The 27,986-nt window shown below is 41.4% G+C and overlaps 1 protein-coding gene and 1 long non-coding RNA gene across 3 annotated transcripts; one reads left to right on the forward strand and one right to left on the reverse strand.

Moving 5' to 3' along the window:
- The first annotated feature begins 1,611 nt into the window (after nucleotides 1-1,611).
- On the forward strand, nucleotides 1,612-27,268 carry HNRNPM (heterogeneous nuclear ribonucleoprotein M). 2 transcript variants are annotated; one of them, XM_080566211.1, is made up of 16 exons: nucleotides 1,612-2,112; nucleotides 5,408-5,577; nucleotides 14,095-14,147; nucleotides 14,975-14,982; nucleotides 15,068-15,161; nucleotides 17,408-17,602; nucleotides 18,587-18,740; nucleotides 19,607-19,656; nucleotides 20,066-20,126; nucleotides 22,361-22,462; nucleotides 23,050-23,094; nucleotides 23,488-23,562; nucleotides 24,043-24,141; nucleotides 24,760-25,541; nucleotides 25,811-25,862; nucleotides 26,833-27,268. In XM_080566211.1, the coding sequence occupies exons 1-16, from the start codon at nucleotides 1,640-1,642 to the stop codon at nucleotides 26,994-26,996; spliced, it is 2,577 nt and encodes an 858-aa protein (XP_080422337.1). In that variant the 5' UTR covers nucleotides 1,612-1,639; the 3' UTR covers nucleotides 26,997-27,268. The 2 variants fall into 2 exon arrangements, with proteins under 2 accessions (XP_080422337.1, XP_080422336.1); XM_080566210.1 differs by lacking the exon at nucleotides 14,975-14,982 and having other exon boundaries at nucleotides 1,880-2,112; nucleotides 14,095-14,151.
- On the reverse strand, nucleotides 6,284-8,326 carry LOC308182167. The gene is made up of 2 exons (XR_013941704.1): nucleotides 8,202-8,326; nucleotides 6,284-8,159 (listed from the first exon to the last, which is right to left on the reverse strand). It is a non-coding gene; the product is annotated as an uncharacterized lncRNA (long non-coding RNA).
- Nucleotides 27,269-27,986: the final 718 nt, after the last annotated feature.

Raw genomic sequence — 27,986 nt, forward strand, 5'->3', positions numbered from 1 at the left:
ACACTCCTATACTCCTCCCAAGGGGACAGGCCCTTTTTCCACATTTCCTAGACCTTCCTCTTCCTTCTGATCTTGTTGGTGAGCGCCTTGCTCATCCATGCAGGTCTCCTGCCCCCATTTCCTGATTTCCTGCTCTTAGGTATGCTCCAATGAGCTTGGAAGAAGTGCTGTTTAAATGTTGCCCAGCTCTCACAAGCACCCTTGCCTTCTAGCAATCTACCCCATGAGATACCCCCAAGTAGGTTCCTGAAGAGGTCAAAGTTGGCTCTCCGAAAGTCCAGGGCAGCAATCCTACTTTTTGCCTTACTTCTTCCACCAAGTTCCATCTTGAACTCCACCATCTCGTGGTCACTGCACCCCAAGCTGCCCCCAACCTTCACATCCCTAACAAGCCCAACCCTGTTGGTAAGAACGAGGTCCAGAAGCACCCCCCACCTCGTCAGCTCCTCAAATACGAGATGATTTTGTTCCCCAAATACATACACTGTTCTCAGGAGCTCTGTCTGTTAACATGCCAACAGTATCGGTTTTTATTGCCCAGGAGATCCTTCATAGCTATGAAGCTTAGCTTCAACAGCTTAGTCCAACATTGCAGACCCATTATTAGCAACAGATGAAGCTGTATTGTGAGCAATACTCATGTGCTACGAGTTATATAAGTTATATATAATAATAAGAGTTATATATAACTCTCTTAGTATTGAGTATTATAACTCTTATTATATATAATATATAATATATAATATAATAATATAATAAGAGTTATAATAACACTGAGAGTGCAAGGGAACACAGCGCTGGTGAACCATGAACGGGGGCTGGGCCACATGCCTTGGCCTGTGGTGGTCCTCATGCTGCCATCTCAGGTTCCCAACGTCGGAAGGGATGCAGGTTTCTCCCCTGCCAAGTGAGGAAATGTTTCCTGGTGCTGACATTACCTCCTGCGCTTGTTCCCACTGCCTCTTGCCCTGTCCCTAGGCACCACTGCTAAGAGCTCGTCTCTGTCTTCTTCGCGCCCTCCCTTGAGGGATTTTACGAGGAGAGGCTGAGGGAGCTGGGGCTCTTTAGCTTGGAGGAGACTGAGGGGTGACCTTATTATTTATAAATATGTGAAGGGTGGGCGTCAGGAGGACGGAGCCAGGCCCTTCTCGGTGACACCCAACGACAGGATAAGGGGCGATGGGTGCAAGCTGCTTAAATACGAGGTAATTTTTTTTACGGTGAGGAGCCATGACAGAGCGCTGGGACAGGCTGCCCAGGGGGGTTGTGGGGTCTCCTTCTCTGGAGATATTCAAGAGATACCTGGAGATATCTCTGGAGATATTCGAGGCCCGTCTGGATGCGTTCCTGTGTGACCTGATTTAGATAATCCCTGCTCCGGCAGGGGGACTGGACCCGATGATTTCTCAAGGTCCCTTCTAACCCCTAAAATCCGTGACGGTGTGATTTACGTGTACGAACGAGACACCCCCCCCCCCCCCCGGGCCGCCTCGGGTCTCGGTTAGGGGCGGAGGGCGCAAGGGCTTCACCGCCCGCCCGCCCGCCGCGCTCGGCAACACCCCCGCTCCTCACAGCCCGCACTGAGCCTGCCCAGCCCAGAGGCGGCCCTGAGGGAGGGGCCGTGCAGCGGGACGGCGCCATGCGCTGTTTGCCGGGCGACGCGGCCCACCAGGCCAGAGCCGGCCCCGGCTGGAGCCGCCCTCGCGGTTCCGGCCGCGGTCGGGGCTCGCAGAGCGGCAACGGCCCCGCGGGGCCCGGCGGGATCCCGGCAGCGGCCCCTCAGGGCCCGGGCCCGGCCTCTCAGCTGGGCCCGCGCGGGCAGCGGCGCCGTGCGCAGGCGCGGGCGGACGGCGCGGGGCCGGGAGCGGCCCCCCCGCTCGGCGGCCCTCCCGGCATGCCCCGCGCGCGGGCGGCAGGGCGGGCTCTCGTCACACAAAGGCTCGGCGCTGGCAAAATGGCGGCGGCGGCGGCGGTAGCGGCGGCGGCGGGCGGCGAGGGCACCGCTAACAAAATGGAGGAGCCGCCCGCGGCGGCGGCGGCGGCGCAGACGGCGGCGGCGGCCCCGCCACCGCCCAACGGGGCGGGGAGTGCTGGGGACGCGCCCGCGAAGAGGTAACGGGGGGGTGGGGGGGGGCTGTGGGGCCGCGCGCGCGCGGTTGGGCCTGACGGGGCCTGGGCCTGGCGTGGTGCGGGCTGAGGGGCCGCCGGGCACGGGCCCTGCCCTTGTCCCTGTCCCCGTGGCCGCTGTTGATTTCCCTTCGTGTCCCAAGGGACACGGCCCGGGCCTGCCGGCCGCACGGGCTCCCCTCTGCGGCCCTGAGCCGAGCAGGCCGTCAGGGAGCTCCCGAGGCCTGGACGCGGAAGGAGTCGGGATCTCGATCTGGGGCATCGAGATTTTTGTTTATTACGCTTAGGCCCAGCAGAAACGTTTCCTCAGGAAATGTAAATGTTCCCATAAGAGCGTAGGTAGTGCCGGCGGGATGGGTTTTGGAGCTCTGAACTGCTTTTTCTAACTGTTCTGTCAGCGGCTGGTATGCTGTAATAGGCAGTCATCGTTCATACTGCTGCGATATCTGGAGCAAAGCGTGCCTCTGTCTTATCCTTGGTGACTTACCAGTGAAGTTAGTTAGGAAGACATCTGAGTTTGGTGCCTTGAGAGCAAGAGACGACTTGGAAGTGATGCCAGACCCTAAGTAAAGGTCATATGTTGGATATAAGTACAACATTACAGAAATGTAAATAATAATAATTTCTGAGGATTATGGTTATCAGTCTGTAAAGAGGAAGTTCATAAGCAGAAAAAGTTTGAACTGCGTGTCACTTTCACATGTGGACACTAACCTAATTTTGAGAAGTTTCATAGTTAGCAAAACTTTTTTTTAATGCCAAGTAAGGACTGCATTTTTCCAGTTAATTTTTGTCCCCAGGCCTGAAATCTTATGCAGATGAGAATCAGGATTTTTAACCCTGTGTTCTGGGAGTAATCTGTTAGACTTTTGGTCAGATTTGTTTATCTGATGTGCCTGAGTTGTGCTACGCAGTTGGGCATCAGTCAGGTTCCCAGCTGCTGAAGGCTGTTACACCGTGCTGCAAATCTGCAGCCTGACCAAGAGTTGGGAGATAAGAAAAAACTGCAGCCAGAAGTATGTTAGTTGAGGCTAGAGAAGGGTCTTCAGATCATCTTCCTCCCTCATGTTGGGTGTTTGATATTTGGAGGGTATTCCTGTCTTGTCTTGGATTCTGGTTACAGCTCAAAGCTTGCCGTAGTTTGACTGTAGCAGTGCCTAGGTAGTATGGTTACAGGAATTGCTCTTAGATGAGACTTTCTGTAGCCTTGAAGTGTTTCAGCTTGGAACCCAAGGAAAATCAAGGTAGATAAAATATCTTATGAAAGTAACTACTTGAATGCATTTTTTTTTCTGGACGTCTTGCCTTTGCCACGGGGGTGTTATTTTTCTGTATTTCTTGCGTTAGCCTTGTTGTAAATGGATCACAGTTATTCACAGTTGTTCCTTATTGGGATGGGAATTTCACTCCCATTTTTTAATTCCCTAAATTTAATTTATTTCAGTCCCATTTACTGTGGGAATTTCGTCTCCCATTTTTTAACTTAGCAATGCCTGCAGGCATGGCGTATTTATGGAGAGGATGTGGGGAACTCACTTCTTCCTGCTGTCCAGAACTGCCTTTAAATGCTCAGTTGTTCTCGTACTTGGCAACCACAGTGATTTCTGTGGCCACGTGCCTGCTTGTTCTCCTCCTCCTTTTAGTGTGTTGGAGGATGCCCACGGATGGAGTTGTTGTCTGACGTCCTGCAAAAGAGAAACATTGCAGCCAGCGTAGTTTCCTTGATATTTCTTTAGACCTAGCTGGATTTTGTCACACTAAATGTGATAAGGAATAATTTCTAGACTAATGTTTGTCTTTAATAGCAGGTACGGTGGCTTGCCTGAATTCTTTACAGGTATATGAAAGCTTGACGTGTGATAATCTGCTCTGGGAACTTTAAACGTAGAGTTGCAAAGATCTCTGCATCGTACCCCTTGACTTTGAAGCAAGTTACACAGCAGTTCTACCGATGGGTAGCTTGAACAGTTCTCGTTTGAGGAATAGCTGTAGAAAACCGGTGCATTATGTGTAGGTTATAACAGAAATGCTGAACTGTGTGTTATTTCTTCAGCAAAACAGAAGCTCGAGTGTTAAAAGAATTGTCCTGTCATGATCTGCTTTTGGATTTTTAATTTCTTGATTACTCAAGATTTTTTTTTGAAAGCACAAAGAAGGGAAAGCCTAAAATTTCCTTTTTTGATTAAATACAGTAAATGACTAAAGAACATTTTTCATTATAGACCTCTCTTCCAACATACTAGTTATGTGCAGAACCTGGATCTCCTTTGTTGTCTAAGTGGTACATGATGGCCATAACTAAGGTCAAATACTGTTAGCAGTTATGGCTGCATCTGTAAAGTACAATATTTGTGGCTGGAAAAGCATGGGTTGCCTTGTAGTAAAAATGAGGAACCCACTCAGATATCAAAATATCACACTCGATAGGCATCTGCATTTTTTTTTTCCCTGCAGGCTGTTGTATCTGCTCAGTGATTTAATTTTGTTATTTTTGTTTGTATATTTGTATACAGTTTATTTTTATTTATATAGTTTGTATATTTATATACAGTTTATTTTATTTGAATACTGCTGTTCAGTGGCATTTGTCTTGTTAACTCATAGTGGTGTAGGCTGGTTGAAAAATAGGCATCACTTTGCATTCTTTAATTATGATCTTCTGGAGCTTGTGTTCTGAAATAGGTAAAAACTATTCAATGTGTTTGTTGAAAGGCACAGAGACTTTGAATTTGTGTTGCCCAAAAAGGGTATTAATTGGGGGGGAGGGGGAAGATGGTGTAAAAAGAGTGTCACTGACGTGAGTGCTTAGATACAGGATCACTTCGCTGAAATTCTTGTAGTGCAAGAATACAGATGTGGTAGGTCAAAGCATTATTGGTCTTAAAGGTGTTGAAGTATAGTATGTAAAGGAGGAAATAGGGCGTGTCTGGTCTGGAGCATCACAAGGAGATGAAATTAGGCCTGCTTGGCTTTGAAGAGATTTAGCCTCTGAAACCAGAAGCTTTGGTTATGTTGTATAAATAACGTGGGAGAAAATAGTGGGTCTTAGGGATGGATATAAGTTGTCTGCTGTTAGGAACTCTTTGTTGCAATGCCATTTGTAGCACTAATACTATGAGTACCACCTTGTCTTCTTATTACTGTTTTGCAAATAAATGAATAGATGAAAGTTTGTGAGTTTTGATTTGTCTTGGGAACGCAAGAAGTTATGTTCCAAGAGGTGATACGACACTAATCAAATGCCAGAGTAGTTAATGTGTCCAATTATCTCTGTTTGCAGTGAAGGTGAGCGACCAACTCAAAGTGAAAAAAGAAAAGAGAAGAGCGTCAAAAGAGGAGGACATCGCTTTGAGCCGTATGCTAACCCTGCTAGAAGATACCGAGCTTTTATTACAAATATTCCATTTGACGTCAAGTGGCAGTCTCTGAAAGACCTGGTCAAAGAGAAAGGTAATGTACAACCAGGGCTGACCAAGCGATGTCTGTCATCTTACTCGTAGCTGACTTGGTAAGCTTAACAGTTGAAGTTCTGGGTGCACGTAGTGACAACAAGTTTTGCAGAAGGTCTCGAAGCCTTTTTTGGTGTTGCACAATACCGTTCTCTGGCAACCTTCCAGACGGATAGTTCCTTTGTAGGCACGTTGGCGTATTTTTAATAGTGCTTCGTCAGAGATTAAAACGAGCATTTGTCTTATGGGTGGAAAAATAAAAAAGAAAAACGAGGCTTTTATCAGATCTTAGCCTTGACATGAGCAAAACTTTCTGAAGTATTTTAATGTCTGTAGGGTTATAAAGGTAGTCATATAATGTCAATCTGGTGTATGTATATGTAGCTGTTTTTCTAATCTTCGTAGTGATTTGTGCTTAGGTAAAGATCCATACTGCAATTGGATAGTAGTAAAAATGTATTTAAGGGTGACCTGCAAAGAAGAAAAACCAGGTTTGTGCTTTAGTACAAGCAACATGGGTAGGGCTTTGGAAATCAAGTTCATGATGTTTTCCTCCATCCCTACTTGTATTTAACTTACACTCGTAAATGGGAACCTTCTTAGTTTGTTGACCTTAGCACCTTCATCTCTTCAAGAAGATGAAGAAATTGAGCTGATTACTCTCAGGTGGTGACGAGTCTAAATGCATCTTCTTGGCTCACTTGAAATTATTTCTTTAAGTTGATGCCCAGCCTACAAGTTTTCAACTCAGTTTGGAAGTGCAGTGGAGTGGCAAGAAAATACTTGGCTTCTCCATCATTAAAATGTCTCAAAACCTGTTAGGCCTAAGTAGTACGAGCACTGCTCTTGTGGGTCACTTCTAAAATACATACCATCAGACATACGTGTCTTGGATAACAGTGATCGATGTTCACTTGTGTTTGAACTTGGTAAGGAACGGTGGTTAGTGACTTCACAAGTTGTGGCCTAATGAATCGGGAAACAAATAAAATTTCCAAAATGGTTTTACATCTGTCTGTGGAGGCAAAATGGAGCTGCTTAGTCTGCGTAGTGAACTTCAGGATTATAAGCCCTGGCAAACTTCCATAATTAGAGGCTGTGAAACGTTGATGCTTGAGATGCAACGATGGTTTCTTGTAATCTGAAGAACTGCAGTCTTAAGACTGCTTTAACAGGCCCTAATTATGCATGGTCCCCTGTCCTAAGCTGTGTTTGCACTTAGCTACACGAGATGCATTGGTTAATAGGAGTATCTGTATGTGTAGATGTCTAATTTTAAGTGCTGTGTTGAATTCCGTTCCAAGTGTCTTGTGGTTTCTCTCCAGTTCACGTGGATGGAAAAGTCCGATGTGAGATTGTTTCCTGCCTTGCTGTTCAGCTGCTCATTCCAGCAGATAATCCTAGGGGAACATTGAAACCTCTTCAGTCTGTCTGCAGGGCTTGTCTACGTATTGAGAAGCATTGTTCTTGGTTTTTGGGACTGCTTGTTAAAACATAACAGTTTAGATTTGCTGCGTAGTTGTGATTCATTCTAATTAGTCCCAGACTTCTACCAAATTGGTGCTCTTGTGCTGTGCTTGAACTTGCTGAATCGGTGCTTTTTGATATAAGGCATAGTAGTTCCAAGAACCAGGAATGCGGCTGTGGAAAAACCTAAATGTGAGAATTCTTGGTTTGTAAGCGTAAGAATTACAGGCCAAACGTTCAAGGCTTTGAGAGCATGTGAAATGGATCTGTACGTAAAGGGTAAACGTAGGTGATTCATGACTATTGCATTGCTTGGCAGTCATAAAGACGGAAGCTGTTAGCAGCAATGGCATAGCAGGTTACCGAACGTAGGAGGAGTTCACCTCTGTCGGCTCTTTTGTGTCAGTAAGTATGGGTTAGGAGACATTAGCTTTGAGGTCTCATATTTCTGCAACTTGGTTTTTTCAGATGCGTACATCTGAAATCTGCTAAAGGTGACATCTCTCAAGAGTAATGCCTTGGTTTAGTCATTTCAGTGAATTTGTTGGTGAAAGTCAATTACAGGTGTGCAGTATAACACAGTTATTAACAAAATAAAAAAATGTTCTTGTTTGAAACTCCCTTGTATTGGCTGACAAACACAAGGTTCTACTAAACTGAGGTAATCAGCATTGATAACTGGTAATTGGTAAGTGGCTTGAGGAGAAGAATGAGGCAGCAGTTCTGCGTGGAATTGGAATCTAATGGTAAACATAACGTGATTGAGTGCTAAATGCTGGTCTTAATCTGTCCTCCCCAAAACGGCTCTGTTTTGGGGAGCAAAATGGTAATGCTTGGTGGCAGCTGGTATACATAATGTGATACTATGTAATTAAAAAAAAAAAAGGAGTTTGAGATATTTATGGATTCTTTTAGGAAATAGAGAACTTTGTATCTTAAACCTTTTCCCTGACAAGAGTAGCAAGGTGGCATACAACACAAGGAGAAATGTTAGCTGTAGGATCTGTTTTGTTGCAAAGCTAGGAGTAGTTACAGTTATGGGGGCAGTTGTCACATCAGATACAAAGATTTCAGGACATGCTAGGGACTACTTGTATTATGTAGCATGGTTTTAACCTCATACTTACTTACTACTTTAACTTGTAGCATGGTTTTAACCTCATACTTAAAGCATAAACGTGGTATCTGACAGGCATGCTTACCCCTTCATATCAGAATCTGAACGTGTGAACAGATACGAGGAAAAAACCAAAGCTGTTCCCAGCTTAAACTTGCTATGAAGAAAAGCAACCACCAAACTTCATGTGTGGTGCCTTCTTTCTCCATCTTGAGTAATTGTTAGAGTCTTTGTGACCTTTTGAAGATGTAACTCGTGCCCTCTTGTTACTGGACTTGAACACAGGTACTGTTGAGCTCTTCTGGCAGTTTGGTTTGGACAGCTGTTGCTCTGGTACCTGAACACAGCTCTTCCTGGAAGGCCGCCCGGGTTTCAGTGCTAAAGAAGATTCTGTTGCAGAGTGCTTTCACGCTGAACTTCTTGGTGGGCAAAGAGAAAAGGATGACTTAGTCAATGTAGAAGTGCTGATTTATCTGACTTTCTTCCTGCCCTTACTTTCAGTAGGTGTGCTAATGAGTTCTAAACAGGACCGTACCTTGGTACAGAATGGTTCCTTTTCCTAGCAAGAAAGTTACTTAAAATTGGATCTTCCTCAGTCTTTCAGCCTCTTCCCCACTTGTACATTTCCTGCCATTCTCATTCTTCATCATTAGGTACCACAACCAGCTCTGTGCAAGATAGTTAAACTTAAAGCTGTAGCTTACTACTACTAACACTTGCCTGTTTCTCTTTCTGTGAAATGAACAGGATTTCACTGAATGTCAAAGTATCTTAGATGAGGATCATGCTGTTCTCTCTGCATTTCACAGCCGGATGGTAGTGGCAATTTAATTTATTTCACGGATAAAGTCCATATTAAAAACCTTACAGATAAGTAGTCAGCAGGTAGTTGGCTTGAATGAGGCTAAAGGAAGTCTATAATTACCTTTCTTCTGCTGGGAAATAAGGAGTGTTCCTTATCTATGGGAGGTGATCTGCTGGGTTCCTTTTCCGTGTATTAGGGTACTCACGTGACTTTTTACAGAGAGCAGAAAAGTGGCTTTTACTCTTCAGTCTGTTCTTTGCAGTTCAAAGCTATAGTCAAATGCAACTAGAGTAATTTATCTGCAGAAGAATTCCCACAGAGTTATCTTAATGTGAACTGTAATGACTTGACTGAAACTTGGTGCCAAGCTTTTCATTGTGGCAAGTGGTACGTTGGTGTGATGTCCTGCTACCCTCAATAAGGGGTTGGTATACTGCTCCTTTCTTGTTTTAGCACAGCATCTCAGTTGCACCTTTGTTATCTGAAGATGTTTCAGCTTGATTCACTTTTTGATTGAAGCAGAAAGCTTTCTGCAGTGAGAAGTCAACTGCAGTAAGTTAACTATTTGACATTTTAATCACTTGTAGTTTTTAAGATCTCTTTCATTGTTGAAAAGAATTGACTGCTTTCAAATGTCAAAACTTGACAGTATTCTTCAGGTGGATGTGAGAACACTGAAGTATCTTTTTTAATGTATTTACATGTATGGTGACTGCAGATAGCAAGGTTTGATAATACAAATGTGTAGTGGGACTTTACAGCAGGACATGTGGAGTGTTTTTAAAAAAAATAAAAAGAACAAGTAGCCAAGAGCTGCAGTGACTGCAAGCTTTTAATTTCTATTTTCTCTTTTTGCATAATTTTTGCCATTTAGGACCGTGCAGTCATTAACTTGTGTACCTAATTGCCAGAGTTAGGTTGTGAGCACTAATATTGAAATCTGGCGTTTGAGTACAGAGCTTCACTGAAATGTCTTGAGAAGCCATCAGTGGAGGTCAGTAACTTATAACAGGACTTTCAAATGTAAATGTTGCGTGTGTTTTCTTAAGTAAATCCTGCATTTCTGCTGTTGCTGTTAAATTTTATGGAAATTTTACCATCTTGGAAAATCTACATAATTTTTATGAAGAGCAGAAATTGTACTTGATGTTCTTGAGCTGACTGCCACCTTGCAGCAGCTTTGTGCAAGATGTGGTACAGTCAGCTTCCTAGTAAGATAGACTGAGGAGTTTTCAGTATCACTTGAATGCTAACAATATCTTAAGCAAGTATCTTCAACTTTAACTGGACTATCTACACTGAAAGCTTTAATACTAACAGACTTTGAAATGCGGTGGTGGGATCTGAGTGTATCTTCGTGTTGCTTTCATTGTTCTAACCATCTTTTCCAGGTGGTCCTTCAGTGGATTCAGTGAGCTTTGCACTTCGTCTGTTCTTCCAGGGCTCTTTAAGAACCAAAATTACCCATCCTTGTTTTTCTGGTCTCTTTCATGCAAGAGTGGAACTACAGGAGAGATACCGTGTTTCCTCTTCGGGAAGATTGTTTTTCTTCTCCCCTTTTGCACAGACAGCGTAAAAAGCTGTAGTTAGTCTGCTCTCTTCCCTGCCCACCCTGGAGCTTTTTCGTGGTTGCCAGTCATGAGATCTAAGCACTGTACCCGAAGGAGTAACTGGCCAATTCCAAATTGTCTTATGTTGAAGGCATTAGACTTCTGATGGCATGGTCTTCGTTCATGAATCATTCACTTTGCAGTTTTTTCTAAAAATGATGGAAATCCAGGTAGTCTTGGTGATGTCTTGAGTGGCTACTTTCTCCTTAGTTTTGACCCTGTGAGACAAAGAAACTACCATTTTATAGAGCGTTTACCACTTCTTCACTTTCTGTGCTCCTCCTGTTGCCGAGACACTTGTCTTTGGACCTTTCAGAGAGAATCATATTGCCCAACTTCATAATCTTCAAAGTTGATGTCTACATCTGAGTTTGTTATCCTAGGTACTTCGCGGATACCTCTGTAGGGCTAGGTGAATCCATTTGAGCCATGCCTTGAGTTACCATGTACTTACGTGAGCTTCCTGAACAATACAGGAGAAAATCTGAATGCTGGCAGACTAACCTTGTCTGAACACGTAAATTTTCCATGCAGGTAAACTTCTGCATGGAAATTTGAGGAAATGTGACTGGTGTGAAATAGCACTTAGTCTTAAGTAATGATAGACATTCTTTTAGTTTGTATTTCTAGTTACTGTATTGATTGCTGCTTCAGTCTTTTGTTTTAGGAAACAAAAGGTTTCTGAGCTTTCTCAAATGTGAGGTTTAAAGAAGTCTGCTCTACCTTCAGTCTTAAAGACACCAATGGGGAACATATTCCTTAATCACATTTGCATTAACTTAGAGCTATTGCCTCAAAGATTCTGCAAATTTTATCTGCCCATGGAGGCTGATCTGGTAACTATAGAATCAGAGAACGGTTGGAAGGGACCTTGAACATCATCTAGTTCCAACCCTCACTGAATCAGCTTGTCCAAAGCCCATCCAGCCTGGCCTTTAACACTCCCCTGCTTTCCTGCAGCCCCCTTTAGGTACCGAGAGGGCCACTCTAAGGTCTCCCCAGAGCCTTCTCTTCTCCAGGCTGAACAACCCCAACTCCCTCAGCCTGTCTTCGAAGGAGAGGTGCTCCAGGCCCTTGATCATCTTGGTGGCCCTCCTCTGGACTCGTTCTAATATGTCGCTGTCCTTCTTGTGCTCAAGATGGGGTCTCATGAGAGCAGAGGGAGAGAAGTGCCTCCCTTGCCCTTCTGATCATGATTCTTTTGATGTAGCCGAGGATACAGTTGGCTTTCTGGGCTGCATGCTCACACTGCTGGCTCATGGTTAGTTTTTCATTAATTAGCAGCCCCAAATGCTTCTCAGTAAGGCTGCTCCCAGCCTGTTCATGTTTGGAATTGACCTGACCCAGCTGCAGCACCTTGCACTTGGCCTCGTTGGACTTTGTGAAGTTTGTACAGGTCAGCCTCTCAAGCCTGCCAAGGTCCATCTGGAGGGGAAAAACTTAGGCTGTGGTTTTTTTATTTATTTATTTTTTGAAAGTTAAGTAGTCTTCTCTTGTGCTAGCAGAAGGAAAATCTTCTTACATGTTTTTCAGGTGAAAAGTTTATTTTTATTGTAGTTTTGTAATCTGGACTTGTCTTGGATACTGATCTTCTACGCTATTTGTGTCATCCCCCCCTCCCTTTGGTGTGCTTTTAGGCTATATAGGAAATTCAGATGCCTTTTTAAAGGAAAACAGCTCTTTCAAGATCCGTTTTGTTTTTAATACAGGTGTCTCTAAGGCTCGAATGTGAAGTATCGAGCAAAATTGACAAACTTTTAGTGATACACCATTGCCTCTGTAGTAGACTCCAGGAAATCTTGTTGTTCAGAGGTCAAATTAGCATATGTTAAATTGTATTTAATATATTATGCTCAAGCTTGGTAAACTTTTTTTGGGAAGTGTTTGTGTGCATTTTAAGAGATGTAGCTGGTTTTGATTAATGGTTGGGAGAGGAGAGCCCTCAGTTCAGAGCCTAAATAATGTTATTAGGAGAAATGAGTTACGGATCTATAACCTGTAATCTCTGGGGTCTCTGAAATGGAGTGGCTTTTGTATCGTAGGGAATCTGAGAATTTGTTGTTCTCGATAAAAGTTTTGGTTGGACTCTGGCTGCTGCTGTTGAGATGGATGGCTTCAGAATGACCTGGTAACGCTGAATATGGGCCCCATGTACCACCAAGCATGATGCTGGGATGCCTGTTTACAGTGCAGTCCCTTTCACTGCAATTCCATGGATACACAATCTCATAGTGCTCAGGTTGTAGGTGGTAATTAAACACTCTAATCTCTCCTGGCCCTTTCAAAGGGATTTGTTAGCCTCTACTAGTCTTGAACACTTCGTATCCTCATGGAAGCATGAATGGATGTCACTGCTTATTCTGCCAAGCTAACTACTCTCTGGCTGGAATGCTGATATTGCTTAATTATTTTCAAAATCAGAAATGGAGAGGGGGAAAAAAAATGTAATTTCATTAAGCATTCCTTTTCTTCCAGCTTCTAGAAAAAATGTGGGATGTTCACTTTGGATAATGACACTAGGTGTCCGATAAATGACCAGTCCTGTGGGAGGTGAGGCTGAGCACTCCTCTCTGTCCCTTGCAAAGGTAGATCATCGAATGCAAGCTTCTAGATCCTTGCTTAGAGTATGCTATCAGAATTTAGGTTTGGTGGTTGTTTCCCATGAAGACTGCTTTATTTTCATCTTTCAGATAGTATAACTTGGAGCCCTAGCTTAAACTTAAAAAGAAGAACTTATAAAACCAGAAAAAAAAGTATTAAAAGAAAAAGTTTTTCAGTTATTCTGAATAAATTCTGTATGCCAGTCCCTTCAAAGGCAGCAGCCATTTTGGTAGTTGTGTTCCAGAGGTACTTGATATGGTTATGTGGTCAGTTAAGGAAAAAAGCAATCCTAGTCTTGTGAGGAAAGGTGCAAATATAGTTTCCTAGTGCACTTTGCCTTTTGCTGTAGGCTCTTGTCTTGAGGGCGAATATGACAGAGTTAAACACTAACTTAAAAAATACCAAACCTAAAAATGGACTTAAATTTTGCTGTGACATAAAGGCTGAACTGCTGAAATAAAAAGTAGGCAGTGAGTGGTCTCTTGGTCTGTTGGGTCTGTCTGGTCCCCTTTTGGGACGTTTACCAGAGGAAAAATCCTGAGAAATGCAAGCAACTGTTTGAGTTCTGGACTGTGGAGACAAGATCGTGTGCTATGTGAAGTGAAGGAAACTTGTTCTTGCAGACTTCCCCCTGGATTTGGATTGCCTCAAGTAACGAGTGAGCACTAAAGGTCGAGGAAATTGGTATTGTGGAAATAGCTGGCTTTTGAAGTGGAGGAAAATCAAGAACATGTTCAAGTCTTAAAATGTTACTGCATACCTGTAATTGTCCAGTTTTGTGGTTTAGAGAACATGGAGTGTTTCTGGGCTTTCTTATAAGGCAGAGGCTCCATACACGGTTGTTGATTGTTCTAAATTCCCATTGTTTTCTTGGCTTTTCTCCCTTGGTATATGTGTCGTCTGGAATCTGATTTGTAGTTGGTGAGGTAACATACGTGGAGCTCTTAATGGACGCTGAAGGAAAGTCAAGGGTAAGTGTTTGAGAGAATTTCTTCTGTGGATTTTCTACATGACAAATGTAACTGTATGGTGGCGTGGAGCGAAAGGAAGTCAGGAAGGTAGAGAAGTGTGTATGCTTAGTGGCTATAACAGGATTGCTTAAAAGCTTCTTTGGGGCTGGGGGGGCGGGGGGCTGGGGACTTGTAAGAGCAGTGTTAGGGTGGTCTTCCACTGTGCTCAGGTGGCGTTGGCTGTTTGAAGTACCCATGGACACTAGCAGTACGTATAGTGGTACGGAAGGTTAACTTGTGTTTCGGAAAACGTTACCGTAGTGGTTTGCTGAATTTGTAAGGCCAGTGTGCAAAAGCAGGTTCTGGAAACTATACTTCCCGTGCCAGTAAACAGAAGTTAATTTCCAAGTTAAACGTATATTGCCTTTATAGGTATAAGTCAATTAGTCCAGTGAAAGTATCTTGCAGGGAAAAAATACACAGTAGGAGTTCACTTAACTGTACTGAAGGGTATGGATTTAGGGTGAGAGAATATGGCGAGGATTTGTCTGTATGACAGGGAAGAACAGTTGATGTGGAGTGTATGGTATTTTTCTTGGAGATCCTGGACTTAGTTCTGTTTGTTACAACTTCAGAAACTACAGTTTAACCCTGTTATTGTATAAGAAATTATATCTTATGGAATTCAAGTAATGAAGGCTTTATTGGGTAAGATTACATTTATTTTTGCCCCTAGGGTTAACTAATGTGATTTGACTTTTTTTTTTTAAAGTGTTTTGTGCTTTTACTTACTTTATTTTTTTCTTCCCTCCTCTGCTTGTTACTCGCCTCTGAAATCAAATCATCAGGGATGCGCGTAAGTTCACTTATGAATTCATAGCAAGAAATAAGGAAACTCTTAAGATACGAGCAGTGTTCTTAGATGTCTTGTATCTTCACAGTGTTGTTGAATTCAAGATGGAAGAAAGCATGAAAAAGGCTGCAGAGGTTTTGAACAAGCATAGTCTTGGTGGAAGACCATTGAAAGTGAAAGAAGTAAGACTTGCATCTGTTCTTTTAGTATCTTGGATTTAAGGTGAAGGGGATATCTCATAGTCAAGCTTTATGGCTGACTCATTTGCAGATAAGAATAATTGATGAAGTAGAACTCTTCAAATAGAATTTAACAAGACACATGGCTTTCTTTATTACCAGCACCTATTGCCAAACTTGAGTTTGAACTCAGTTGTCAAGACTAAGCTTGACTTAAAGAATAGGTGCTACTGGTAGCAATGCAGAACGTGGATAAAGCAAGTGTTTGGCTCTAACTGCGGGTGTACTTCTTTATGGTTCGATAAACCTGCATAAGTATTTTGTTCTTGACTGACTCTTTTCCCATTTAATTCTGCACCATAATGAATGTATTTTACAAACAATTCCATAGAATAAGATGGTTTCTGAAATACTTTGAAGTTTTATTTCCGTTCTAATGGCTTTTCTGTTATCAATCACTGTAACACGCTCAACTGTACCGTGAGTTACTCCTTATCTAATGACAAGTTTAAAGCTTTATCCCAATACTTTGGGAACTGTAGCTGCATCAAAGGTCCAATTAAAAATCAAGAGAGACTTCCTTCAGAGTTATCGGTGATGCTTGGCCTTATGGTATGCAAGCCATATTTTTGGCAAAGCAAGCTTTGTGTTCTGCTGTGCCTGCCCCACCTCCCAGTGGTTGGGGAAAAGATATCTGCATGAGTATAAGATGGGAAGCGCGTGCACAAGGTCCACTCCTAGCAGCCTGCATTCTGAGGAGCACTTGAGGAGAAGAATGGAGAGAGCAAGTGGCAGCACTTCTTGGAACTGGAAGATTTAAAAAGTAATAAATTCTGGGAGCAGTAGTCTGCTTCTCACTGCAAGCTATCTCCTGGCACTGTTGACCTCTTGTGCCCTTTACAGGAAGCGAGAGGTGAAATGGAAGGCTCAAAGAACAGTTCCATCTGAAAGTTATCAGGCACTGACTTTCCTGAGGGGCTTTTGGAAGAAAGTGGGCCGTGTGTGGATCTGTGTTGCTGTTAACGGCATACCGTTAGAACTGGAAATCAGGTTGTGCCCTTGGTATCTGTCCTTGAAAAGAAGTGGTTGTGAATTGACCAAGTCTTCACAAAACAATTGCCATACGTGAATATTTCTGCTTGTATGGTATAGACAGAACAGAAATTTATAGTTGAAATCAGCAAAGAAGCATGTTTTTACTTTTAAGGGGTTCAGCACCATTTATACCATGTGCTGCAGTCTGCATCTGTGGGAGGAGTTAAGTTCTTGCAGATGACCATTAGAACTAGTTTTGCCAACTGCCTGGTACATACCTCTCCGTGTTTGCTGTCTCATTGCTGAGAAATACAAAAGCCTTCATGTGATTGACCAAAAAAATAATAGCTTTCACATGATTAATCCTATCGTTTCTCCTGTTTTCAGGAACATACTACTTTTTTTGCCTTAAAATTCAGATGAAGACTAAAATTCATGTAAATATCTTTTAACACTTCTGTGTTCCTGACTAATTAATTCTATTTTGATGTTTCACTTTCTTCAGCAGTCTTGTGATACTTGTACATTTTGCTCACTGAATACAGTGTGACAGTTCCAACTTAAGTGACACAAGTTTACCATGTGTTATGAAGGTACTCGTCTTCACTTGCAATATGAAGCGAAGCTATGATAGCTTTATCTCCTTGCTGGAAGTCTTCATCCTATACTTCATATTTTCTAACATACCCTAAAATCATGAGGTTTGGTAGTAATACAGTGATACTTTAGAAGTTTTTTTTCAGTTTGGAAACCTAGTGTGAGTGGGGGGAAAAAGAGCTGTCCAAACCACTCTTTGTGAACTTTTACACACTGTATCTTGTCTTGTAAGGAAGTCTAACTGCAAGATAAATGAGTTGTTGTACTGTTTTGAGGATGCCAAAGTTAATCGGTGTTTGTCTTCTAAGGCCTCCTCAGTACTGTTCTGTCTTTAGAACAAATGCGGCTGTGGGGTTTATTGTTGGTATTAAATAACAGATACACACCTGCAGATTCAGGGGGAAATGCATGGATAGGAGTAACTTGCTAACTTGAAGTGTGCTGGTGCATTGATTTGAAAATTTAAAAAATAATAATTAAAAAAAAGGAAGTTGGCTGAAGGTCTATAGGGACCTTGTATAAATGAATATCCCCTTTGACTTTTGGCCTTGCCACTAAATCCTCATACATTCGTTGGAATACAGATGAACTTAATATGTTGTTTGTGTTTTTTTTAGGATCCTGATGGCGAGCATGCCAGGAGAGCAATGCAGAAAGTCATGGCAGCTGGTGGAATGGGTATTGGTCCGGGCCCAGGTGGCCCTGGAATGCTCAATATCCCACCTAGTATACTCAACAATCCCAACATACCCAATGAGATCATCCATGCCTTACAGGCAGGGAGACTTGGAAGCACTGTCTTTGTTGCAAATGTAAGCGTTGTGTGGTCTCTGAACAGGGTCTAAACTGAGTAGAATCTAATGAATTAGAGGAAAAGCTGTAGACATCCAGCTCTAGTATTCTGTGACTAGTCTTGTTCTCTTCAGTTGGAACACCTGCTGAGTGGGAAGGAAGTTTTCACTCTAATGTATGAACAAAAAATGAGAACTTCCCCTTGAAAGGTATGCCCTGTTGTGGATATAGTATAAAAACAAACATTTCAGTATGCACATACAGCAAGAATAGGACTAGTTTTCAAATCCTAAAACTGATCTTGATGTGGAGAAAATGTCTTGTTTGAAGGAGGGGCAGTGGGAATGTATTTAAGCAAGTTCAGTGGTGAGACACCAAGCTAGGTAAGAATCTAGAGAATATGAAATTGTAGAAGGTCCGAGGGGTTTGTTCAGCTTTAAAGGAAGAAGGTGAAAGGGATAATTGATTGTTGTCTCCAGCACCCTGACTCACATGATACAGAGAAGACGGAACCAGACTGTTTGCAGTGGATGTCAGTTGGAAGATGGGCAATACCATTTAAATACTAGAATTATTTTTCTTTACTTTGAGACAGGTGAAATAAGGGAGTGACTGCCAAAAGACTGTACGCGCTTAAGTGTTCAGAGCTGAGCTGGACATAGCCCTGAACAACCTGAACTAATTATACTTGTTCTCAGCAATAAATTAATGACCTTCAGAAGTTCCTTTCCAGCCTAAATTATTCTGCGATTCTCTTTGCTAGTGAAGTTGTAAGGTTAATTTGTATCCTATATACCACAGTGCTTGATAACTTGTATTTTTGAATGAAGCTAAAAACAATGCATTTAGCATTCTCTAGCATTCTGTTATTTAAATTTTATCCCATCTCTGTGAAGATGATTACTTCTCAGGATTGCAGATACCAGGAAAGGAAACTGATGAACACTGAAGATACTCTTTGGATGGGAAGCTTTCTCATACTTCTAATATTACTTATCTTCCAGCTGGATTACAAGGTTGGGTGGAAGAAACTGAAAGAAGTATTCAGCATGGCTGGTGTTGTGGTTCGGGCAGACATCTTAGAAGATAAAGATGGCAAGAGTCGTGGGATCGGCACTGTCACTTTTGAACAAGCTATAGAGGCTGTTCAGGCTATATGTATCCTTGAAGAATATTACTGGTAAATAGTAGACAGGTTTGGCACTCCATCCTGCACTAACTTCCATGAGTTCGCAAATAACTGTTAAGAAAAGCAGAATGAAAATAAAAGTTGTAGTATTAAAACTGAGGATATTGCCTTATTTTGCTAAGTGAAGCCATTGCAGTGTAGGGAAACCGAAAAGGAGAAAAAATATCTTGAAATAATTATTTTTGTTTGCTCAAAATCATTAACAAATAGAGGTGAGAGGCCTAGAGCATCTAGGCCAAATAGTAAATTTTGTCTGTCAGAGCTAGTATTGAATTAAAATGCAATTTCTAAGAAAAGATTTGTCTTAAATGCTGTAATGGAGGTAAAGGAGGAGTGAGACAGATCCATCTGCGGTGTAAGCAGGCTTGATCTGGTGTGTTTCTCTGTCAGCCATATTACACTGCAAGCTGTGCTTTGCTACCTAACAGTCTACCCACACAAACACAAAATTGCAGTGTGGATACTGTTACGTGCTCGATCTCTCAACTTGGGTCTATGGTGTGGAAGGAGGGAAGTGTTTAAACACCTTGGCTGGTTTTGAGACATTTTAAGTGGTATCTTAATGTCTTTAATATGAATCAGAAGACTCTTTGTAACTCATGTTTTAATTTTGAAAACAGAAACTTTTGGAATATGCAGTAATTAGGTTTGGAAGCTTTTCAGTTTTGGAGAAAGCAAAACAGTATTTGATAACCTGTGAATTACAGTATAAGAAGCTACCTGGAGTCTTGTGGTTTTCTGATAAGGTTTTTATATTCCGCATCAGATAGTATTTGGAGTTTTAAGACTTTTTGTGGTTCCAGTGCTTGAAAGATGATCCTTAATGAAACGAAAGCAATGTTTAATGGGCAGCTGCTGTTTGACAGACCAATGCATGTAAAAATGGTAAGTACATTCAGATTCTTAATACTTTTTGAACTGATAATGTGCTCCTGACTTTTTTTTGGATGATGTGTGGCTTCAAGGTTGGTGCGACCTTCCCAGGGCAAACAAAGGTAAATAACATACCACGACAGAGAAGTACAGCCCTGCACTTCACATCTCACTTCTAACTCATGGGTTGAAATACTGGGGGAAACGAGTTCTGTTTAAAGGACTTGGCCTAATACCTAATGATGTCAACTTACACAGTTGTTGAAGGTTATTTCTAATTATTTTTCTAAAAGACAATCATAAATATAGTAAGGATTACTTTAGCTTTCTCTAATTACCTTTTTTTAAAAGGTAGGAAATCATTCTAGTAAGAAAGCAGGCTAGAGTCGTGTACAAACTTAATGTATCAAATTATTTTTAGGATGAACGAGCCTTTCCAAAAGGAGATTTCTTTCCTCCAGAGCGACCACAACAACTTCCTCGTAAGTCTCTGCTGTATGACTGAACATGTTATGTTTTTAACTTGTCTTCACAGCAACTTGAATATTTGCAAAATGAGACTCAATTTGAAAACATTCTGCTCTCAGGTTTGCATTTAAAGAGATTTCCTGTATATTCCTGAATTACATTTATTACTGAGTTCATCTGCTGGCAAACAAAGCTGAGTTGTTAATAGTCCATAGGAAACTTGTGCTCAAGAGGTACTGCCTCTGTAGCCTGCCATATGTAGGAGGAACAGATGAATAAATAGAACACAACTAAAAACTATGAGCTGTTAAGATGTTTAGGCAACTTCTGCTACTCCCCATCTGCTCAAACCCAGCCCTAGTAAAGCTCAAGTTCAGCCTTCTGAAAACTGGGATTCAAATGGCCTTAATATCTAAGAGGGAAATAATAGATAAGTTTCAGTCTTGTTCTTTTTGGATACTTCCTTCAGCTCATAGCTCAAAGTTTGTCTTAAAAACAGTATCCCATTCGTCTTCTCAAAGCTTCCAAGTCTCTTGATTGTAAGTTGAAGGTCCTGATGCCTTCTAGAACTATTGTTAATAATAGGATTTAATGGAAATTTCATCAGTTTATAAAGAAGTGTGTGCACCCTTTTATGTACTGGTATTCTGGGTGTCTAATGGCTTTCCTTCAATTAAATGGGCTGAGTTGAGGACTTCTTCCAGGTCTTCAGGTTTCTTAGGGGAATAAATATATAAATACTAGAAGGGAAGGTGCACAGAGGACAGAGCCAGGCTCTTTTTGTGTTGCCTAGTGCAGGGACAAGAGGCAAACTGAAATAAAAGGCTCCATCTAAACATATGGAAACATTTTTATTTTTTTTTACTGTGTGGGTCACTGAGTACTGGAGCAAGAGGTTGCCCAGAGAGGTTATAGAGTCTCCATCCTTTGAGGTATTCAAAAGTTGTCTGTATGTGGTCCAGGGTAATGGGCTGTAGGTTACCCTGCTTGATGGGGGGGATCTGTGCCAGATTACCTCCAGAGGTCCCTTGTTACCTTGACCATTCGGTGATAAGATAATGAAAGTGTTGAGCAGGAGTAGGCTGGGTCAGAAAGGAGAATTAATGGTAAGGAAAAGCCCTACTGTCTTACAGCTGAAACTGTTCTAAAATATCTGTAATTCTGTTAATTCAGCCAGAATTTTTAAGAATGTTTTCTTAGTCATGGAAAGAAAACCTGTGTATGCTGCTAACTTGAATAATTCTCTATCAATCCATCCTTTAATTAGTCAATTTTCTGTGTACCTACCAGAACCTTGTTCAGCAGCCGTAGCATCCACAGGTTTTTTTTTGCTGCTGCCATGACTTTCTGTAACGGTATACCTCGTCAAGAGAAAATCACTGCTTTTTTGTTTAATTATTGTTGTATGAAATGGAACAAATAATGATGGAAACGTATTTCTTGGCCTTTAAGTGGGGGGATGGGAGGGAGGAATGGTATCTTGTGGTGTTGTAAAACATAATTCAATGCTTCCTGAGATCATTATGTTGAAATGTAAACAAGGAAGTCTTATTCTCGTAAGGAAAGAATGCTATTAAGCTGTTTGATTCAAGTGCAAGCAGAGAACTTTTTCTTCCTGATCCACTCTGAGGAAAATGAGTTGTTTTTTTTTCTTATTTGACTGGGGAATCCTTTATTCACTTGGGTACAGGAAGAATCAAAATTGTGTCTGAGAATGATATACATTTTTCGTTTGCCTAGGAAAGAGGCTGGCTGTGTGCTCTGAATTCTATAGGTGGCTGTCATTAATAGGTGGAACCTTGCAGTTATTTAAATTATTAGCTGCAAGGGAACCTTGGCAAACATGCAAATAAGCCTTTTATCAATCAAAGGTAACATTGTGAAAAGGTTAGAAGTTCTTTATACTAAATTGCCCACTCTTTCCTCCTTAGATTGAGGAGTTGCACAAAATAAGCAGTGTTCTAGCCAGTTATTTTTCAGGAGTCAGCTTAAAACCAACCAAAAAAAATCGACTTTTCTCAGCAGTAAGATAAAACATAGATGATGAAGAAAATATTTGGGATTAATTTCCAGTCTACTTCAAGACACATCTACTCTAGATTTACACTTTCATGCATTAAGTACATACCCCAAAGTGGGAACACAGCAAGCTTTTTGGAGAATAGAAGTCAATTACTTAAGAATAAAACTTGCTGTTTTGTCAAATTATGGAAACAAGGCTTTTTTGATATCTGAATATTTTCTTCAGATGGTCTTGGTGGTATTGGCATGGGATTAGGACCTGGAGGTCAACCTATTGATGCAAATCATTTAAACAAAGGCATGGGAATGGGCAACATGGGACCTGGAGGTAAGAAGATTACTCCTATGCTTTGTTTCATGAGAGCTTTAAGCTGTATAGAAGGGTAGATAGCTTTGTTTGCCTACACAAAAAGTTGAAGTGTATTAGGAGTGTTAAAGCCAAATGAGTTTTTCTTGAGCTAAATCATGAGCTTGATAACAGAAACTTGAACCTAACCGACTGCTCCATTTTTATTTTTTACCATGGTAAGGGCACAGCTCTCATTTTCTGACTCTTGAGCATGAGCAGCAGACACTGCAAATATACATAAAACTTCTAAAACCATCTGTCACTCTTAACACTTGTTAGTGGGCTTGCAAATCTATGTTTAGGATATATTTAAATAGCAAAAAGTTTTAAAGAGCCACCTAAAAAGTAGCACACACTCAGCTTTCAGTTTGTAAATGCCTATGGTTTTTTCCACTTCCTGCTTTTATTTCTTGAGAAGGAATGTTGCAATCTACTTGAAGAGCTAGCAAATGTAAGCTTTCCAGTTCAGAGTGGATGTGCTGTATGATTTCTTTCTACAGCCAATCTAATGGCTGATGGTTTGTAGAATTACATCTGCTACATAAAGCTTTCTCTTTTATTTTGAGGAATGGGAATGGAAGGCATGGGCTTTGGAATGAATAAAATGGGAGGTAAGCTGTGTTTTCTGAAATGTATATAGCTTATTTTTTTTTTGAAAGTCATGTAAACTTAGCCATATATGCCTAGCAGGCATTTGTTTTCTTTGGAATTGTCACCAATTTAGTGATGACTTCTGTTTTTGAGTATTAGTAAAACTGCTGTAGATGTATGGGGAAGGGTTAAAACCTCAGAGAAAATATGACCAGTGGTTTGGTCATGAGACTTTTAAAACTTGGCCTTGATTTAGGAGATAAGTTGTGACCAAATTCTGATCACAGTTTGTGAATCTGTGGTACAGCGTTGTCTTGGTGCCTATGGAAATGATCTGAGAAAAAAGCTTATTTTGGTGAACTGTAGTGGTAAGTTGAAATGCTAAAGCGTCCCTGGAAAATCCTTTCTTTTAGGAATGGAAGGTCCGTTTGGTGGCATGGAAAACATTGGGCGCTTTCCGGCTGGAATGAACATGGGCAGAATGAGTGGTAGGCATTAGTTTTGTGTGTGTTTTCGTTTGTTTTAATATTAAGCCTCTGAGTTCAACAGCAGTCCTTGGTCTCTGAAACTGTAGCACCGGAGACTGGTCTTATTCCTCTTCCCAGCTTTTATTGGAAAAAACTTAAGGCTTACATCTCATGCAGTGTCTGCAAGGCACTTACGGCCTCTAAGCTACAAAAAACAAGTAGTTCATAGAAGTTGCCTTCAAGGACTGCTTTGGAAAGATAAACTGTGCTCTGACTGTATTCACCAAAAAGACTTCTCCAAAGCAAAGTGTCTTGTCCGTGTTGAGATGAATCCTGGATTTTTGTTCTTGTTTTTCTGGGGGTTGTGTTTTGGTCTCAAAAAGACATAATAAAATGATGAGGAGGACATAATAAAAGTTTGCCTTGCTGTTAATCTTTAAAAACTATGCCTACAGTAAAATGTTGATACCCTGAAGAACATATCAGACTTAATCTTTACAGAGATGGATCGTGCCATGGGTGGAGGATTTGAGAGAGAATTTGGAAGAAGTGAAATGGGAATGTCTCGTAGTTTTGGAGACACCTTGGAGAGAGGAATAGGTCAGTATACGAAGCGAAGTACTTACACTACCTACTGGAAATACCTGAACTGTGCGTAAAAAACGTGCATGTTTGTTGTAACAAAACAGGCCATATTTTACACATAGCTCCTCTAACACTTTGATCAAACAGTAATTTCAGTTATTAACTTATTACTCTTGCTGCATAATCCCCAGGGTATTGTACAGGACAGCTAGCAGCTAAAATTATATTTAAAATACTACTTTCGCCACCTGAACTCCTGGCTTTTCATATGCATTCAAACTTCTCTCCTTGTTTGCACATCATTTTTTTGTTCTTTTTTTCTTTGAAGCTTTTATTGTGCATATGGAACTTAAACTTTTTAGGAAGGGTTAAACTCTTGCACATGGACTAATGAGGTTACCAGCCCCTTAAAACGTTTTGTGTTCATGGTGATCTATGTAATCAACAGTGGTACTTGTTTTCCCATCTGAGACAACTCTGCTTCATATTCTGCAGCAGCACACACATTAGGTGGTCACTTTTTTTCAATAATGATGGTCTAAAGGATTTCAGTAGTGTAAGCACATGCTACACACAAGCACATGTTTGGTTTTAGTCTGTGTTTGACTTGTTAAATTGTGTGTTCTGTTCCAGGTGGTGGAAATGCCAGCATTCCTGGGATTGAGAGGATGGCACCTGGCATTGATCGTATGGGCTCGGGAATGGAAAGGATACCCTCTGGGATGGGGCATGGGATGGAGAGAGTAGGGTCAGAAATAGACAGGATGGGTCTTGTTTTGGATCGCATGAGTTCCAATGTGGAACGGATCGGTTCTGGAATTGACCGAATGGCCCCTCTGGGCATAGATCACATGGCTCCTAACATTGAGAGGATGGGACCAGCTATTGAGAGAATGGGTTCTGGCATAGAAAGAATGGGCTCTGGAATAGGCTTCGGCATTGAGAGAATGGGCGCTGCCATTGAACGCGTTGGTACCGCTATGGATAGAATGGGATCAGGTGTAGAACGAATGGGGTCTGGCATGGATAGGATGGGTATAGGTATGGAGCGTATGGTCCCTGCTGGAATGGGAACTGGAATGGGTCAGGTCATAGAGAGGATGCCAGGTGGCTTGGATCGCATAGGTGCCAATCCTATGGAAAGAATAGGAATAGATCGTATGGGTGCTGCTAGCATGGAGAGAATGGGCTTGGAGCGCATTGGAGCCACTAATATGGAAAGAATGGGTCCTGCTATGGGACAAGGCATGGGAGCAGGCATAGATCGCATGGGACTTGCGATGGGAAGCAATTTTGAAAGACCGATGGATATGGAACGTGGAAACTTTGCAGGCAATTTTGCAGGCTCCCTTGGAGGAACTGGAGGACCTGCAGCTGGGGTGGCCAGAAAAGCCTGTCAGATATTTGTGAGAAATGTGAGTAGCCTTCATCCTATTGCACCGTGTTGATTTCTTTTGTGTTCTTTTGACTTTAGTTACAATATTTAATACTGCATGCTGACAAATGTGGGGTTGGGCAGGCCTTTGTGAGTTGAAGCCATTTTCTTAACAGGAGAAAAGCTTTCTGCGTATGAAAATGACGGTGCTGAACTATGGCTCCCCAGGATGGAGAACATGTTTTGAAGAGACGGAAGTACTGACAAGTCGTTTAACAGTTCCTCAGTAATTGTTCTTCTTTTTCACAGCTGCCTTTTGATTTTACATGGAAAATGCTGAAAGATAAATTTAATGAATGTGGTAAGTTGTTATATCACTGGCGATCTTTACTGAGAATTGAGTAGGACTTACAGAGTTAGGAATTACCTTTATGTCCCTGACACTACTACCTTAACTAAAATTTCACTCAGACTTGGGGAAATATTAGATATTCATGTTGACAAGTGGTTTGGGGATGTTTACCATCCTGCTATGCCGGCAAGCGTCCTACAGTATTGAGACGAAATAAATGTTTTGACTGTCTAGTTGATAACCCAGTCAACGCGTGCTCCTTCTCAGCTCGGCTCTCAAGGGCTGGATTTATTATGTGGATAGCCTCTCTGTAGTTACACAGAGACAGGAACAGAGATATGGAAGTCCAGGATGAATGATGAGATTCATTTCCTACAGCAAAAAGCTGAGAACTACTGAAAAGCACTGGCAAGATGCTTTATTTTGAAGTGAACGTATTTGGGAAAACTGTCCTTAAAAGAACCTTAAATTAGTAATAGCAATAATCAAAGAAAAATGAAGAAATTGGGGAGCTAAAAGAATTCCTGAATCAGCTGCATATTGTTAGGTGTATTTATGTCCAGCTCATGAGACATTTGACCTTTTGAAAAGCTAATCCCATGTGGATTTCTTGCTTGCTACAGTGACCAATTTCCAATATTATGCTGTGGAATAAGCTAACTTTCTAGAGGACCAATTAGCATAATTCATTAGAGCTTTCTGCTGCTTTGAGAACCATCATGCTCTTTAAGAGACTTTATGAGCATGCTTTTCTTTTTAGAGGCTTAGATAAGCTACTGATGGTTGAGGTAGGCTGTTCAGCTTCTGGGGGACTTTTCATGGCAGTGGTCACTGATAAAATTGTCCTAGAGCTTTAAGTTTCAAAGTAATGGTAGTTTCTAAAGGTATGCTTTCTGTGGCTTAAGGTAGAGAACTTTAGATCAATACAATTGTGTGGTATGTACTAGATTAAACAAGAACCTTTCTTTTTCTTTTGAAGGTCATGTGCTGTATGCTGATATCAAGATGGAAAATGGGAAGTCTAAGGGATGTGGTGTGGTTAGATTTGAGTCCCCAGAAGTAGCTGAGAGAGCCTGCCGTATGATGAATGGGATACAGCTTCGCGGGAGGGAGATTGACGTGCGAATTGATAGAAATGCTTAAGTAGTTGCTTTTTTAACACTGATACCAGATTTTCGAATTTGTATTTTTTCTTGTTAACCATTTTAATTTGACTGGATGTAAAGGTGTTTAAAACAGTTCAATTGCTTTCTGGAGTAATTTTAATTACTTTTTTAACAAATGGATTTCCATTTTACTGTTTTTGCATTGAAACTGCAATGTGCACAATCTTTTTTTTTGTAGTTGTGGCATCTTGTTGACATTACAGATGTAAACAGTATGACTTTGATAATAAATGCAAGTTAAAGATTTCAGTCATTGCATCTGTTACTGGCAGCACATCCCTATGCTTGCAAAAATATCTGTAAACTGAGTACAGTAAACTAGAATTTTTATTCTCTTGTGAAGTGTCAAGAAAGTGTACCTTTGGGTTGCCAGGTCATGACAGTATGAATTAGACTTTAAAACGATGCACTTGAACATTCATGCTAGTACTCGAATGTCTTTAGCCTATCGGTTTCCTGTGTTCAGACCTGGTAGGTAAACTACTCTTATCAGCCCCAGTACTTTTGCTAGCTTGATCTCTCTCCAGTGGCAATGCTGATTCAAAAAATAAAATACCCTGCACCTTCAGTTTTCAGTGCCATTCTGAAGGCCTGAACTAAAGAGGGATTTAAAAACCCCATGCTTTTTTTCTAGCGGGGGCTTCAGTGGGGCCAGGTGTGTCAGTCCCAGTTGGGAGCAAGGACCAGTATGTGAGTGGGAAACATCTGGTGCAGGTAAGAAGGCAGGAGGTGGGATATTTCACCTTTTTATACAACAAGTATAGTTTTAATTAAGCAAATTGAAAGTGATTATTTGGGTCAGAATTCTTGTTGCAGGAGAGATGAAACTTTATGCTAAAGGATTAGAAAAAAAGGAGTAAAAAGCCATTTGAAGTGTAATCATGCAATTAATGTTAAAAGTAAAGCTTATTAGACTTTTCTTCAGGTAAAAGGTTCCCTCTCTGTTTCATGATATTCCTGAATTGTG

This window comes from Anser brachyrhynchus (genome assembly GCF_964034855.1).
Source record: "Anser brachyrhynchus genome assembly, chromosome: 23".
Lineage (NCBI taxonomy): Eukaryota > Metazoa > Chordata > Aves > Anseriformes > Anatidae > Anser > Anser brachyrhynchus.

What these genes read in the sequence shown, in the direction of transcription:
- HNRNPM (XM_080566211.1), top strand. Translation starts at nt 1,640, where the DNA reads ATGCGCTGTTTGCCGGGCGACGCGGCCCACCAGGCCAGAGCCGGCCCC. An exon ending in AGACCTGGTCAAAGAGAAAG is followed by an intron (nt 5,578 to 14,094) that starts GTAATGTACAAC and finishes TCTGATTTGTAG; the next exon opens with TTGGTGAGGTAACATACGTG. An exon ending in CACCTTGGAGAGAGGAATAG is followed by an intron (nt 24,142 to 24,759) that starts GTCAGTATACGA and finishes GTTCTGTTCCAG; the next exon opens with GTGGTGGAAATGCCAGCATT.